General features: G+C 38.9%; 1 protein-coding gene across 22 annotated transcripts in view; it reads right to left on the reverse strand.

Annotated features, from left to right (window-relative positions):
- Positions 1–8,328: 8,328 nt before the first annotated feature.
- The window catches only part of SSBP2 (single stranded DNA binding protein 2), a 188,708-nt gene continuing 181,077 nt past the window's right edge, over positions 8,329–15,959 (reverse strand). For 20 of the 22 annotated variants that reach the window (XM_074166650.1, XM_074166644.1, XM_074166646.1 and 17 more), the window contains 2 exons: positions 12,705–12,803; positions 8,335–9,914 (listed from right to left, as the gene is read on the reverse strand). In XM_074166650.1, the coding sequence (XP_074022751.1) occupies positions 9,885–9,914; positions 12,705–12,803 (129 nt within the window). In that variant the 3' untranslated portion in view covers positions 8,335–9,884. Of the gene's footprint in view, positions 9,915–12,704; positions 12,804–15,959 lie in introns of all 22 variants that reach the window. The other 2 variants (XM_074166627.1, XM_074166628.1) reach the window with 2 other exon arrangements.

Genomic DNA, 15,959 nt, shown 5'->3' on the forward strand with positions numbered 1-15,959 from the left:
GTTGATAATGAAGATGAAGCACATGCTGAGGAGAAATACAACTGTTCTGAAATACGTGAAATATGTAAGATCCCCAATATTATCAATATTAACGCTTAAGGTCAGAAGCAGTATCAAGTCTTGCATGTATTTTCTACATTAGTATTTACATTGACAAATTTTATATCTTGCTGGTTTGGAAAACTACTGAGGTTTTCTTTACTTCCAGAGACTGGAGTTTGAACAATAGTTTCATTTATGATGTTGAAAGTAATTCTTCATTTAAAATACACCTGCCTAGTTGTTTAAATGTGGCCTGCAAATACTTGGGATTACGGGATTGGGAGTGCCCTGTTTTTCTCTGTAACGGGCTGTAGAAACATTTTTTCACTTTAGAAATATAGGGAATTTATCTACAGATTGGCTTGAAAGTGTAACATTTATTGCAAGTACTCAAAGTCTTACATGAAAGGGTGAAGGTGCAAAGTCATTAAGAAAGACTGCCTTTATTCAAAAGGTTAACCTCGTCATTTAACTAGCAATAAAAACAAATAAAACACAGAATTTAAAATAATACAAGTAAGAATCCCCTTCAACTTTAGCAGCTTTTTCACTTTTCCCATCATTGTCTTTCAGTCTAGACAGGATTTGAATTTCTTACGTCAGAAACCAGCAAAGAATACATATACATTTTCAGGTCTTTGTTGTATATCATAAAATACTAATAAAAAAGAATCCAGAGTTCAAGAATTCAGATTATTTTTCTATCTTGATAACAGACAAATCATTAAACTCTCCTTAAAGCACTGCCTCACGTAAAGCCTGCGGTAGCTGGGGGTGAGGACAAAACATGGAGGCAGTGCTTCCTTACCCTCTGCATACCCTTAGAGACAGGTTTCTGTCCTGGCACCAAAGCAGAAGTTTTTTGGGAAAAAAAAAAAAGAGACACCAGAGGAGAAGCCAGTATGTCTTTGCTCACTCATAACAGGGAAGCCTGTAGGCTGGCGGATCTCTGTGACAGTCTGCTGAGGTCCCGTAGGTGCCTTGGCAGGGGGACAGCAAAAGAGGAGACCTTCCCAAGAGGAGAGACTTAGACTTTCCCTCCTGTCTCCTGCGCAGGGTCTGACTTCTCAGGCGGGTGGGCAGCTGGGAAGCACACACGGCATAACCGGGCACCAAGTCACGGAATGGGCTGACCTGCAGCTGCCTGTTGTCTGCTCAAATCCAACCCCAAGCTCTCAGAAACAGTATGAACTAGGTTGAATTATCTTACGTTACATTTGATTTAATATTCCTGTAAATGGCTTATATATCTGCTGTTTGAAATACATTCTGAAACCACTAAGCGTGCTTAACAAAGCTTTAACTATATGTGAACAGCAAGTTTTGATGACAGAACAAGTACTGTTGTAGTATATAATACACATGGCTGTACAATCAAAAGCCACCTCTTGCTTCAAAACAATAATTTACAGTAGTAAGCAATGGTGACAAGGTTTCTTGTCACAAAACCTACAGGAATTTACAGAATATGCATGGATCACCGAGGTTATAATGCCAGCAGTAGACTACACAGAGTATCTTGTGCAATGTGAACACAGTTGACAATAGTTTACCAATGCTTTAAGTAATTCACATAAATATGCTAACCCACCAGCTATCAAATCTTCCTCCTCTCCCCACCAGAAACAAGTGTTTGCCAGATGCATGTACAGCAATCCGTAAAACAATTGATTTATTTTTGTGGTTTTAGGCAAACATGCACAAAATAGATGCACTGCAACATTTTTTTTTTGCAAGGGGATACTTGCCACAAAAAAAGGCCCTCAAAATTGGCATCTAAGCATTTTGATTCACACTTCTCAAATAGCCACTACAAGGCTAAAAAAGTTTATTGTATGGATCCTTTTTGTCCTAAAAAAAAAAAAGGTAGTACTTGATTCTCATCTAACAGAAAGCTCCAGCTTCCACTTTACTTGTGCCACTCATCCGTGACTGTATTTTGGCCCTAGTTTAGGAACCTGAATTCTCTTCCTTAACCATTAATGTAAATGTAGATCAAATCAAAACTAGGAGTTAATCAGAAAAATGAAAATAGTCTGGGGAACGGCTTATACCTGCTTTTGAACGTCATGTCTACAGACGACAATTTAGCAAACACTGCTTTTCTTCTTTCCCACTAAACTGCTGGACACGCTCTGTGCTCCCCTTGGAGAAGGACTTTGACACGTGCTGGAAGGGCACCTGCACTTTGCTCATCGGTAACAAAAGGTGAGGCCCGTGGATATGGCAGTCCCTGGCCCACGGTTGGGAAACACAACCTTTCTGCTGGGGGCCACAGACTCTGCAGGACGCGTCTCTGCATTAGAAAAGGGAGCAGCTACTGTGTCCTAGCTACCACTTGGGCTGCCAACAAGCTTGGTATCAGTAACACACTTTTCAAACTCTCCTGGCAAATTACAGCTGTAGTAAATTTCTACTTCAATTAAACATGCTCTATTTGGATTTTACATTCCTCCAATCTGCATGTCAAATATCAGCTTTTGTTTCAAGCCATTTTATGTCACTGCTAGAAATCTTCTCATCTAATGCATGAGCCTGTGTGATGCTAACTTTCCTAATCCTGAACAGTAACGGCTCTCAGAGTACTGCACTGCCACTCCTTATTTGTTGTTATGCTCAATGTCTCTAATGAAATAAACTCCCTGTAAGTAGGGCTCTAGTTACAGATGTGAACAACTTTCTGGATGTTTATTGGGCAAATTGTTCGTTATTTTTGTGCAAAGATCTGGCATGGTACATTTAATGGGAAAATCCAAATGAGAGAGAAGAAAACATGAAGATTAAACAACAGAAATAAAGACTACAAATATCCAGTTCATCCAGTTGATAATTTGGCTCCTCAAGGATAGGAGCAGTTGTTCCATGGCAATAAATCTTCATATCAAAAGTGATTAGTGATGATTTTACTCTATAGGAACAAACATAGGTTTGGTCATGGTTATTGTTGTAATTCCCCACTAATCTGAGGAATTGTATATATCTCCATAACAGACCAAACTTATGAATTGTATGGTACACCTAGTACACCCAGGGTACAGAGAAAATGCATCACCTTTCAAAATCCCCATGTTTTGTGCTGATTCTCTATGAAAACTGGTGCTAAACTGCCAGAATTTTCTCTTGGCTAAATTAAACTTCTTGTCTCGGCATCGTAAGATCTTAAGGGAGCCCCAGATGTAACTGCACCAAGAATTGTAAAAGTTCTCAAGAGAACAGCGAGGTAGCGTACGAACACCTTGTTTCTGAGCGCACGGCTGCGCGCACCTGGTAGATAATTATCCAGTCCTTAATTACCAGACCCTGTGAACAAGCCTGCTTGACCACTCGGTTACTCTTCTGAGAGATACAACCACAGAAGCCTGCACAACTAAGGGGCACCCCTGAATCACCCATGAGATACACTGAAAACACGGAATAGACAAATGAAACAACTATTTGTGAATTAGGCTCTTACAAAGTCATATATATCAAGTGTTAGGCAATCCACTTTTAGGGGTGTGGAAGGAGCTTTGAACATAAAGTCCAGGTGTATTATTCAGAGCAACTAGGTAGTAAATCTCGTTTTGATCCGATTTCTCCAAAACCATGTATTTCAGCAAATATTTATGATGCTGAATTCAAATAATTAAATAAAAGGGTAATTTGTTTTCTCAATTTCTTTTGCACATTGAAATTAAATAGTGGCTAGAAAGTGACCATTTCAAATTATAATTGAAAATTGCATGTTTATTAAATGTGAAAACAGGTACCCAAGAAAAACCTTTACACATTTTTATGGCAAGTTTTCCCATTACATGAGAGGCTTTCTTAAACATTTTAAGTTTAAATGAAGAATAGTGACCAAACAGAAGTTTGGACTAAAATTGCAAAGCTGTTAGCTATGTTGAGGGAAACAATGGCTGCAGAATTGAAAACAAGATGGAAGGACAAGTTCACAAATATAGTTCATGTAGTAGTGAACAATGCTCTAATAAAATAAGAAACAGAAGAAAGCCATATCAGTTCTGCGTATCAGTACTATTGATACATAAACATGCTCCTGAATTGGTAAAATCTTTAAAATGATGCCTGTTAAGGGCAGACAAAATTTGAGCTTCTGGACTGTCCACGCTCAAGCATGGTTTTAGAACATTAGCAGTCCCACTTTCCTGAAGGATACTACGTGTATTCTTAAGTCTGTTTAAGTATGTGCAGGTTTTATTTCAAACAAATATAAATGTGTTTGCAGGATCAGAGTTCTAGTGTGCTGAGTATATGATCCGTTTATTTTCTCTAAATTTGTTACTGTAATTTGTTTTCAAGATAATGGCACTGGCAGACAATTTGCATGCACGCACTCAATGCAGTATTTTAGATAAGGACTTTTTTTCTTGTTTTTCAGGTTGAATCATCATTTTGGTAATTTCAACAGAGCCTCTGTATTTTGCTCTATTTACTCAGTTTATACATCTGCCAAATAATGACACATCTCAGATTATATATTTCATCCAGATCAGGGTGAAATCCTACCAAAAAAGACCTTATGTGAGTGGTTTCATCAAAGTTTAAGCTGGACAACTGGCATGAGCAGCAGCTTATAGGACTGAGCCAGTAACGTCTGGGAAGTAGAGGAAACTGCACGCACTAAAATTTAAATCTAACTCATTTATCTCTGAGTGTACTGAATTTTTATAGTTGTTTCGTATCATTAAATCCTGAATTAGATCCTTAGTGTGATCAGTTCAAAGAGAAATGAGCTGTCACTGCTGAGTTTTTTGTTTTTTATTTGAACGATGTGCTTTGTCAGGATTCTCATCCTTAGGGCCTAACCAAACCCAAGCGTATTTGGGGCAGGAGACATGATTATATCATCACTTACAGTCAATTAACAAAAAACTAAATTTACCTGAACTGATCTTTTTTTTTACATTGTTAAGCTCTAGTTTACATTCTCCAAATGCAAATGTGTAGGGTCAAATCTTGAAGAATCCAGTCCTTATTTATAAAACACAACAAGAACAAAGAATAAGAGCTAACTAGGAATAGGAGATAACACTTAAAAATAATTAACTGATCTGAGAAATAGAAATTGCTGTAACATGTATCAGCTGAAACTTCATTTTGACTGGTAAAAAAAAAATAGTAAAATGTTCAACACTGAATATTGTAACAGCTGGTCCCTCATTAAATTACTCATCTAATTCCAAATCATCTTTACATGCAGTATATTTCATTTGCTAGCCACAGAACAGGGGAAAATTCAAATGATTTTTAGCCAGTTCAAGAAGCAAGATTCTATTAAATTCTTCCTAATTTGAATTATTTAAAATAAATAATTAGCTTACGTATTTCTCACTGCGTTTTCCCATTGCAAGGGAAAGCAAAAGCTGGACATGGGGACTTATTTAATATGATATTTTGCGAAGTCAAAAGGGGACCTGGCTGGTAAGTCTGAAAGTTGAATACGTGACCCCATTGGTGGTCTGGACTCTGCAACCAGAAAGCTTCCAAATCAAAAATGGCAAACGTGGCCTCAGCCACAGGCTGGTGGGTGACTCTCTGATCTGGGGACTGTCAATCTGAGGTGCCTCCGAGTCAAGCGGAGGCACGTTTACTTCACCGAGCAGCGTATGGTGTGTCAAAGACTTGACCCAAGGCTATGGCCACATTTTTTACATACACCAAACTCACTTGACACTGGAAGGGGGGAGCACAGAGTACAACTGCAACTCTTCCTCATGCTCAGGCAATTAAGAAAATAATGCATCCCATACATGCAAATATCCAGGGTTGTTGTTGTTTTTTTAATGCACATGTCAGGCCACATGCTTTACTTGTGATTCATAGAGCTTCTTCCTTGCCCTAAACCCTGTTCTTGCCCGTACAAGACTTAGACATGGAGATAAAATCTGGGTATGAATACTCCTCTTCATGGGTGTATGCAGCAGGTAAAATACTGGTTTCACTGTGAAATTCACGAGTGAATCCAAATTTCCACAAGGCCAGAATATTTGCCAGGGTTCTTACAGTATGAGACATCCATTACTCCCTATTTCTGCTGCTCTTAAGATTTCATCACTTCTGTTTTCAAAAAGCTGTGCTTTAATCTTGCCTGAAAGACCCCTTCACAGAATCATGATCTATTTATTTTTATATTAAAGAGAGAAATCTATCTAAAAACCCAGTGTGGAAAAACTATCCTGCACCACTTAAAACAAAATTACTCCCAGAGCTGGACAAGTTCTGACATTATCAATAATGCTGTTGCATAAGGACAGATATAAACAGCAGTTACATTACACATTGATATCTAGTGCATTAGAAACATAAGTGGGAGGAAAAAGTCAGTGCTTGGAAATAGTCTTTCTTTCCACATTAATACTCTAGATATGATAAAAATCCTACAAGGATTTATAAGCAAAAGAAAGAAAACAAATGAACAAGCAAAAAGCTCTATGCATATTTAAAAAAAAACAACAAAGGGATACTTATAATTTTTGAGTATTTAGCATGTAAGATTGTTTTCTAATCTAACTGTTTTCTAATGGTTCAGCTGCAGAACCTATGTATGGTTATCACCTCATCTTACCAATCCACATGTAGGTAACTTTGCTCAGGTATGTAACCAAAGGGATATAAGCCTTCCCTACAGAATGCAAGCTGATGAGGCTTCTTTAGATCTGATTAAAATTTTAACAATAAGATATGCACTGAGTATTCACGTAGATCTCCCAAATCTAGAATTTTGCAAGCTTGCACCTCTTTTATTCCACCAGCCTGTGGGGCTACGCAGGTATGAGAAGTGCTGGCCATACACGGTAACGTGCAGTGTCAGGGCACAGAATGACAGGCTACGAAAAAGCAGGGCCTGACCCTGCTCCTTTTGAAGCCAGGAATGTATTTACTGAGATTAATGCTGCAGGATCAATGTGACTATGTTTAATTTGATAGAAATGTTTTGGAAAAGAAATGGAAAGGGGAAACAAAGATATGCCAGCAGTAGGGAAAATTGTATGGAAGGGAGTTTGAAAGAACTACAGAAGAAAACTTATGTGCCTGAAAGGATGTTATGTTTTTGTATATAAATTAGGATAACATATTTTGATAATGATATTCAATATGTGTTGGCAGTTCCATTTAAAGGGTTTCTTTGTGCAGGTTTAATGTAATGGTCACACTTTCATCCTTAACAGGTGCCTATAAGCTAAAATATTGCAGATAATGCCAAATTCAGGAAAAAAAAAATAAATCTATGATTAATAGTAAGTCCTGATTCTGCTTAATTTTGCCACAGAACAATGCTTCAGCGGTGGCATGTACTCTGTCTTGTAAGACAGCCCTCAGTGATGCCACCAGGGCCAGCTGTCCCGTGCTCATTGGACACACTGCTCGCCTGCAGGAGCCCCAGCTTGGCTTGGGACAGCACTGGGGGTTCCCTGGAGACACGTAACAGACCCCAGATGCTCTCAATCGCTGAAGAGCTCACTCCAGAGCACACCTACCTGCTATGTGAATGGGCTGTGGCACTTGATGCACAGTCCAGACATACCCATCTACCTGAGCCCAGCAACAGTGACATATCTGACTGAAAATGGGCAGAAAAGAGTCTTAAAGCCATTAGAAGGCCACCAAAGATAATACCGATGTCAAATGCAGGCTGCGAGGATGTCTGGACTCTGCAGTGCTTACGGGACAAGCTAGGGGGTGCTGGGGACATAGCTACTACAAACAGTGCTATTAGTGGCAACAGCAATGGGTCTTAGGAAATTAGATCTGATTTTGTGTTTTCCAAGCTCAAATCAATGGTAGGGGCTTTTATGGTGTTTTGAGATAGCAACAAAGTGTTTTCCAAAGATAAGCAACTGAATGCAACTTTCATCATCACTGGGAGTGAAGTCCAGGAAACCACATAACGACTATTTAGTTTATGTTTACAACTAATCAAAGTAGTTATTATTACTCAAATGTAATGTTACCAAAATTTTGATATTTTAACATAATTTTAAGCCTCCAAGAGTTTAATATTTGAATAGCCCTAACCAGAGAGTAAAAAGGGTTATGGTTTTTTATTTTCATATATTATATATATACTATATATATAAAATATATGTAAATAAAAATGAGTTGAGAGATTGTAGTATTCCTTACACATCCTGTTATGTGCAACTACCATCACAAAGAGCCCATTACATATGCTTCTTTGTCACAAGTTCATGAAAAAGTCTCCTTGCAAGACTCCATGGACATAGCACGTCTCAGAACCGCTCCTCCTATGTGCAAAGTCCAAGGAGGGGACTTTCTTTTTTTGTCTGTGGCATGATTTTTGTCCAGCCACTCTGTGCCCGCATTGCTGATCATCAATCAATTTTGATCACTACACAACTGAAAACTTTTGTTTTCTTGGGGGAGCTGGAAGTCATTTGGAACTAAATGTACCATAATCTTGGTTTCAGAGCTTTGCCTGAAGCGACATGGGACTGCTTCCAGAAGCATTTCTTTTAAGACCATATGCCTTTCCTCCATTCTATCCCCAGCTTTCACGTTTAATAGGCTGACCTCCTGAAAAAATGGCCCAGACCTTTGCTCCTCTTCTGTTCGTGGCAAAAAGTAAGACTCTCACAAGGCTAGTAGTCATAAAAAGTTTACTCCACCATTTTGGCTCAAAAAAAAAATAGAGACTGCTTACTGGTAAGTTTTGGGGGAATTAATTCTGGTAGATGTGGTGAAAAATACACACCCTATTAGCAGGGTGACCTGATTTTCTGAACAGGCTTGAGAAATAGTATTTGTAATTAGGACCGTGGATTGTTACAATTCAGTTGAGAATCACTGAAAATGGGAAACATAATAGTAAATTGTTAGAAAAGGTTCTGGTGGTAAGGACGCTACTGTATTTCCACTAACTACCTCCCCTACAGAAGATCATGCTAAATAGAAAACTCATTTCCAAGGGGAGAAGAAGCCCTGACACTTTATTGCTAGATTCTATAGCAATTGGAGCTCACTTACAGTAACCTTATAGTACTCTATATAAACTGAGAAGCTTGTATCAAATTCAGGCTTCCATCTAAAATAGATATTGCAGATATTAGGCTTCAATTAAAGAAGAAAAATAACCTTCAGTGCTTCTTTTTTTAAAGGCAAAGTATAAAAAAAAGATCACCAAACTCGGTGAAAATTATTAAATTTCTCCAAAAAATTAAGATGAGCTTTCTTCTATTTCTTGAGACAGTACAGTTTGTGATTCACAGGGTAACTGGTATCAAACACAAGTTAATGAAAGCTCTTATAAGCAATTTTATTCCTAACCATAATGGCAGACATCTACAAAATCAGAAGAATTTATCATTTGAGTTCACCTTAAAAAATAACTTATAAAGCAGTGATATATGCAACGTAAAATAGTTCAGGAGGGGAGAGGGAAAGTAAATTTTAATAATTAAAATGTAAACTTGAAAAAAAAAAAAAGATGGAATAAAAGTCCCTACTTCTCATTTCTACTTAAGATGTCATGTGATAATATTTTACAATGTCCTGTGGGTCTGTATATGTATGTGTGTATTTCTATGTCACACACACATACATATACTTGAACCCACACATGTACATACACAGATAATTGTTTGCAGTTCCATCTTGGGCAGTTCTGTTACGCCACTTTTTACAGTTGCCTCAATCATGTTTGGGACCCACTGTCTTGACAAAACGGGGGAGATGGTAGGAAAAAAAAAAAAAAAGGTGGGTCTGATTGTGTCTGAGATCCTTTTGTTAAACTGTACACTGGGACGAATAATTTTCTTCTGCAGTAGCTCTCTGAAGAGGGCCAACTCACTGTGGTCTTCATGGCGAGACTTGTTAACGGATCACACACTCATTGTCATGCTAGGGGAGTACTGAAAAAAGAGGAATCCACATTTTAACAAACATTTCCCTCCCGCCCGCCCCAGGTAACTAAAACCACTTCTGGACAACAACAACGAGTTCAAATGTCCACACGCTCTTTGAACTTCCTCCTAAATTTGTACTGTGGCCCGTGCTAAGGCTGTAGTTCAATTTGTGGTATCATAACTTGTGTTACGCTTCTCTCATTATGCAAAAATACAACTATTGCTGATAAAGCCAACTCCCTTGAAGGTTGTTCTGGTGTTACCCAGGTGGTATGTGAGATGAATTCACTGATGCTTTCCATGCTTTTTCCTGGTCAGTGTTGGCTGTTGGGGGGATTTAGCTAGGCAGATGGCTCGTCTCAAGTAGACCAGCTGCATTCATGGTTAGCTGAACCACACAATATATTTGAGAGGCTTTTATTACTTTAGGGGAAGAAATGAGTAAAGATGTGTCTGACTAGAATTAAACTAGGCTTTTGGTCTTAATTATTCTGTGTTATCAATTTTAGGAGGCAAGCTGAATCAAGGATCAGTGGTCATCCTCCTTTATGTGAACCAAAAATTCAATCAGCACATTTCATTATTATTGTAACACAAATTGCACTACAGCCCTTATACAAGCTATAGTTGCCCTGAAGTTAGCAGTACTTCATTACAATAATCAATGGGACACCACAATGCCTAGAAGAAGTGTACATCTATATGCTTAATTTGTTTTTAAATTGAGAATTGTGGACTGCAGAAACACTTACTTTGGCCTAAAATCTTCTGAGTAGAGGAAAATGTTCAAATGCAAGAAGTATTAGCATTACGAAAACTGATACAAGAGACAGAAAGACAAATTTGTCTTTGCAAAAAAAGATATGCAATAAAAAAACCTGCTTGAAACTGCCAAAGCTAGAGTTTCAAGCTGGCCATTTCCAATTGTCCAAACATACTAGAAAAAGTCTTTTGGATGGGTATTCGCTGTCATGTAAACTGCATAAAATGGACTACTTGGGTAATGTCTATTTTGTCCCATGTCAGGTCTCTTGACCGTTTGCCCATCCCACCACGTGCTGAGCACTCCCACAGTGGGCCAGCAAAGCTCGTAAGAACATGCTTATTTTAGCCAATGTCGGAGACCAGCTAAACTGCTTAAAGCAAAGCATTTGTTCAAGTGGTTTCCTGTATCTGAGCCAAAGTGCCTGGGTCATCACTTCCGACAAGGAATCTAGAGGTGATCTAAAGGTGTTTGTGATTTTAAACTTATTATCAGCCAAGCACCATTCCCAACCCCCAAACAAAACTCCCGGTGAACTGAATAGCAAATTTGCCTGAGAAATGACTTCTCAATAATGCCTACTCTAGCCAAGTAATGAAACATGAATCATAAAGCAAGACAGTTCCCTAGGACTACAATATGACTTGTTGGCATGTATCATGCATGCCTTGCAGGCATTCATCTCACGTAAAACCTTGAGAAAACTGGGTCCCAGGTTCTTCCAGGCAGGACAACAACATCTAGGAACACCTAGAATCCAGTAAGTGTCTGAGAAAACTGATTTTCTTTTGAGTACAGCTGACGTCCTTCTTTTCACGACTTCAGTTTGGCAAACTGGTCTGCATGCTGATCAGACTGCCTGCCCTCAGTACAAGAGGAGAATCAAGGCTCACCGTGACCAAGGCTCAAGGAACATTTAATGGAGGTTCTGTGGTTACTGTTTTTTTGGCAGATATTGAAACATCAGTCTTTTTGGGTTGTATAAACCAATTTTCTCCAATACTCCACACAATCTGAACATGTGCCCTCGTTATGAAGGGCCAACAGCTAACATGCAGAAACTCTTCCTTTTCACTAGTTAAAGAAGCCAACCCAAAAAAAACCCCAAAATCTGATTCCCATTAAATTTGCCATGCAATCTGACTGCTTTGTGATATAACAGAAACTGTTTACTCGTCAGAATTTCTGAGCTGAACTTCACCACTGGCATAGTTAATGAAGTTGCACTCACTTCTGGCAGCAGTGATTTCCAGTAAGAGCAGAAGTGTTGAAGTCACTCAGCACTTCTGAAAAACCAGGCCCCTCCTATTTAGGAACCTAAATGTGGATTTAGAAACCCAGCTTCAGGCACATGAGTATGAAAACACTGTAGTCTTGCTTTGTGATGCATTTTACACCACGTGTTGCTGCCTCGAGCATTCTCCATTTTTAAAAAGGATCGTTTCTCCCAGAACGAACACTAGAGGGAACCTTTGCTTCTTCTGGCTCTAACAGCGCACTGCATCTTTCCAACATGAGGTCTACTGGTGCTCTAATTATACACTTCAGTGTGAATCCTGTTCTAAAAGACATTCCCTGCAAGACACATTGTTTAGGAGTCAAAGGTTGGGCAACCACACATTGAAAACACTCAAATGGAAGGATCTGTCAGCTCTGTGTATTTAGGCTGCTGGGATATTGCCTGACAAATGCCTGTTGTGCATTACTGAATACATGCGGCTTAATTATTACTGCTTGACAGATCTAACTTTCATTGACAACTGACCTCTTAATCTAGGAAAAGAGTTTCTGCAGTAAATCTACACCTCCCACATTTTCCAGTTTCAGCTCAACTTCCACCAGTATTTTGCACAATTTTTTTGCCGAATCAATGCTATAATTTAGAAGCTAGTAAAAAACACATAAGGCACAGTACCGCATTACAAGGACACTACAAAGCTGTTTGTTCTCAGTGTTATTTTTCTTTTTTTAATGAAAATGTCAGAAATAAAGGCTCACAAAGTGAAAAAACAGCTAGGTAAAAAAATACTTACGCTCTCACTCTGAAAAGGGTTTAGGAAGTTTCCACCCATCTCACCGTCATCCCGGGGAGTGCCAGGCTGATTGCTCATGCTCATATTACTGGGAGAGTTCTGTTAAATCAGATTTTAAAATATAGATTAAATGTTGAAGATTTCAGTTCATTTTCCAGCTTCACCAAGTGTGCTAAAGGCACACTTTACACCATACTGTAGTACACAAAGATGCAGTGTGCAATGCGCTGGGATTTTCAAAGACAAAAAAATAATCCTCTGCAGGGTTCTGCATGATTCAGTTACTAATTTTAGCCTGTAAAGTAATGTCTCCTTCCCTGAAGCAAGAATTATTTTTATGTAATTCTTGTTTTCAGGTTATAGCCAGTACCTTCCACTGGAGTCAGGAAAAGCTATAAGCAGCTGCAGCAGGTACGAGAGGTAGCTCTGTCACTACATTAGATCACATGCCCAAATTCAGTGAAGTCTATGAGCGTGTGCCTCGACATATGTGACTTACGAATATGTACTTAAAGGTTGACATATGGATGGATATGGTCTACACAGACCTTCACAAAGGCCTGCGCCTGGGGTCTTTGTTCACTATGTTCACAGTTTATTGAAACACAGCTTCACAAGTAGTTCACAAGTGTGGTTCAAGTGCTAAACCACTTCATGAAGCACAGCTAATACACAGCGTTTATAGGTCAAAGAGTTAACAAGTGTTTTGGATAAAAGACTCCCGAGTAACAGCTGGCGACTGGGCTTGCAAACACTTCAGGAGCTTTACTTTTGCTATTTGCTTGCACAGAGCACAATACAACAGTGTTTTAATCTACCTTTCCAGGATCTAGGTGTGATGAAATGCTAATATATTTATAACAATAGGAAGGCTTCTGAAGATAAATTTGGGTTTTTTTACAGAAGTGCACAACCACCTCTGCAATGTTCAGAAAATGCTTTAAGATTCAGTTACTTAAAGAAAGGGTGAAACAAGGTAACTGTCACAGAAATTATTCTAAGTCAATAGCTAATACATGATTATTGTAGACACTACAATTAGTTAGGTGTTTTTACAAAGTTGATTTCTGGTACCCTACCATGCCTGGAGCAAGGGCAATTCTCTTTCCATCACTGTTAAGATTCCTACTTATACAGGATTTGTGATGGAAAAGGAGCAGCCAGGGAAAGGAGGGAGTGAAGTAATGAACATCATTATAAAATGTTTACATCTATCACAGTTCTTTTTTTTGATTTATTTATTTTTAATCCAGAAAAATTGAATGCAATATTGCTGTTGAGATTTTACTTACACAAATGCAAATCTGCTATGCCACAATAAATTTAACACAAGCCTCATGGAGTCAATGAGCAAGCTAACAAAATGCAACTCCAAGAAGTGGCTCTTGATCAAAGTGACCAAATCATAAAGGCTGTAGGAATCCTAAGTGTATTTCTTCTGTTTCATTTATGTTATTCGCAACTGCAATCTTGATACAGTATGTCTGTTATCATAGAGATTTTTTCTTAAAAGAACCAAGGTATTTAGCGCTTCGAAAATACCGACCCACATGCAGTCTTCATTTAGTGTAACTTTATAAATCTGCAAGAGGTCAAACTTTGAATGAAAAATAGCGAACATTTAAAAAAGAGCAAGTTCCCTTAACTTCTTGGCACTTTCCTCACGACTACAAAGGCTAACTGTCCTAGCCTGGCACTTTAAAATTTAGTGGAGTAGTCACTGAACAGAAAATGGGATGGGATTGCTGTGACTCCTACTTCCCCTTCATACCGTATTTCCACACGCTCCCCTTTGTAACCATCAAGTCCCATGTTGACCACTGTCCATAATTTAAACAGTGCAACGTATTCCACTGTTCCACAGGATTCACTTCACCTCCAAAGAGAACAAGAAGCATTGCTCCAAGCTTCATCAAATACCAAAACTCAAATCCATTACTTTTTGCTAGTACCTGAGTGGAGTGGTACGGCCAATGGCTGCACATACTGTCCGCTTTGCAATGTATTTTGTATGGTTAGTGCGAAGTTGCTGTTAAGTTTTCACCACATTCCCCCAAGGGAAGATCACCATGCTCAGTCTGAATGGCCAAGTGTGTTCGTGGGTTCAGCTCAGCGTACTTATCTTCAGTTATAGACATAAAATTAATTACGTAAGTGACATGCTGGCATAACTGTTTTTTATTAGCACCTGAAATGCAACTTAGAGGGTTGTGTCAAGACCCCTGCCTTTGCCTTTTAACTTTCTTCAGCCCAGTTCACTGCTTCTGAAACTGTGATCCCCTGCGTCCATCAAAGACAACTAAAAGCCTAACTAGTTAATTAACATCTGACAATTAAGTTTGCTATTCAGTGAAGTTAGTACAGCAAATATTTAGGGATCCACAGCTTGAAAAAGATTGAAAACTATCACTTTAGTTCAACCACAGCTATTGCACCTTTAAGCAGGATTTAATTCAGGGAAGTCCTGTTGCCTGTGTTATGCAGGAGGTCATACTACGCAATCCTATCAGTCCCTTCTGGCTTTAAAATCTATGAATATAAAATTTAAAACCCACTAAGGCCTTGTCACATTTATTTTATACGATGCTCCCGCACTTTTGTTCATTCCTGGGGGATGTGCCCCTATTTTATCTTGCTCTGTGTAGTGCAAAGCTTTGAAATTCTGCAATTGCTACAGTACGCCTGCCCCAAGGGTTCAAATTCCTGACATAAACGCTTTTATAGCAACTCCCCTGGGCTGCTTTTATGGCCAGTATGGGGCCTCGTATTGTAGCACTAGCTGGAGTTTTCCAAAGCAAGTATGTCTTTGATGCCTGCACAAATTCCATGGGCACTGCAAGAAACACTGGTTATTAATGTTTATTTAATATGCATAATTTCAGTTCATTTACTTCCCCCATCTCAATCTACTTCATAAAAACTTCATGTTTTGCCATTCAGCCAAATAAATGAAATTCTTCTCTAGAAAACGCAGCTCTGTGAGCTGTATTGATTCTACCAAGACTGGATTAATATTCTGATAATCAGCTCCTCTCGTGCGTATTTTACTGGCAGTCTTGTGCCCGGACTCGAGCATCACACACCCCAAACCCATGTTGGTTTCAGTGAACAGTTTCTGTCAGTGGAAATCTACTTGTGCACCAGCCAACTGCCAGACCAGCCGGTGATGTGTGCGGGGAGACTGCTGCCTCAGCAAGAGCAGTCCCGGTGACTCTGTACAAAATTGGAAGGCAGCCACATAATAATTTTGCATGC

The sequence above is a fragment of the Numenius arquata genome, chromosome Z (genome assembly GCF_964106895.1).
Source record: "Numenius arquata chromosome Z, bNumArq3.hap1.1, whole genome shotgun sequence".
Lineage (NCBI taxonomy): Eukaryota > Metazoa > Chordata > Aves > Charadriiformes > Scolopacidae > Numenius > Numenius arquata.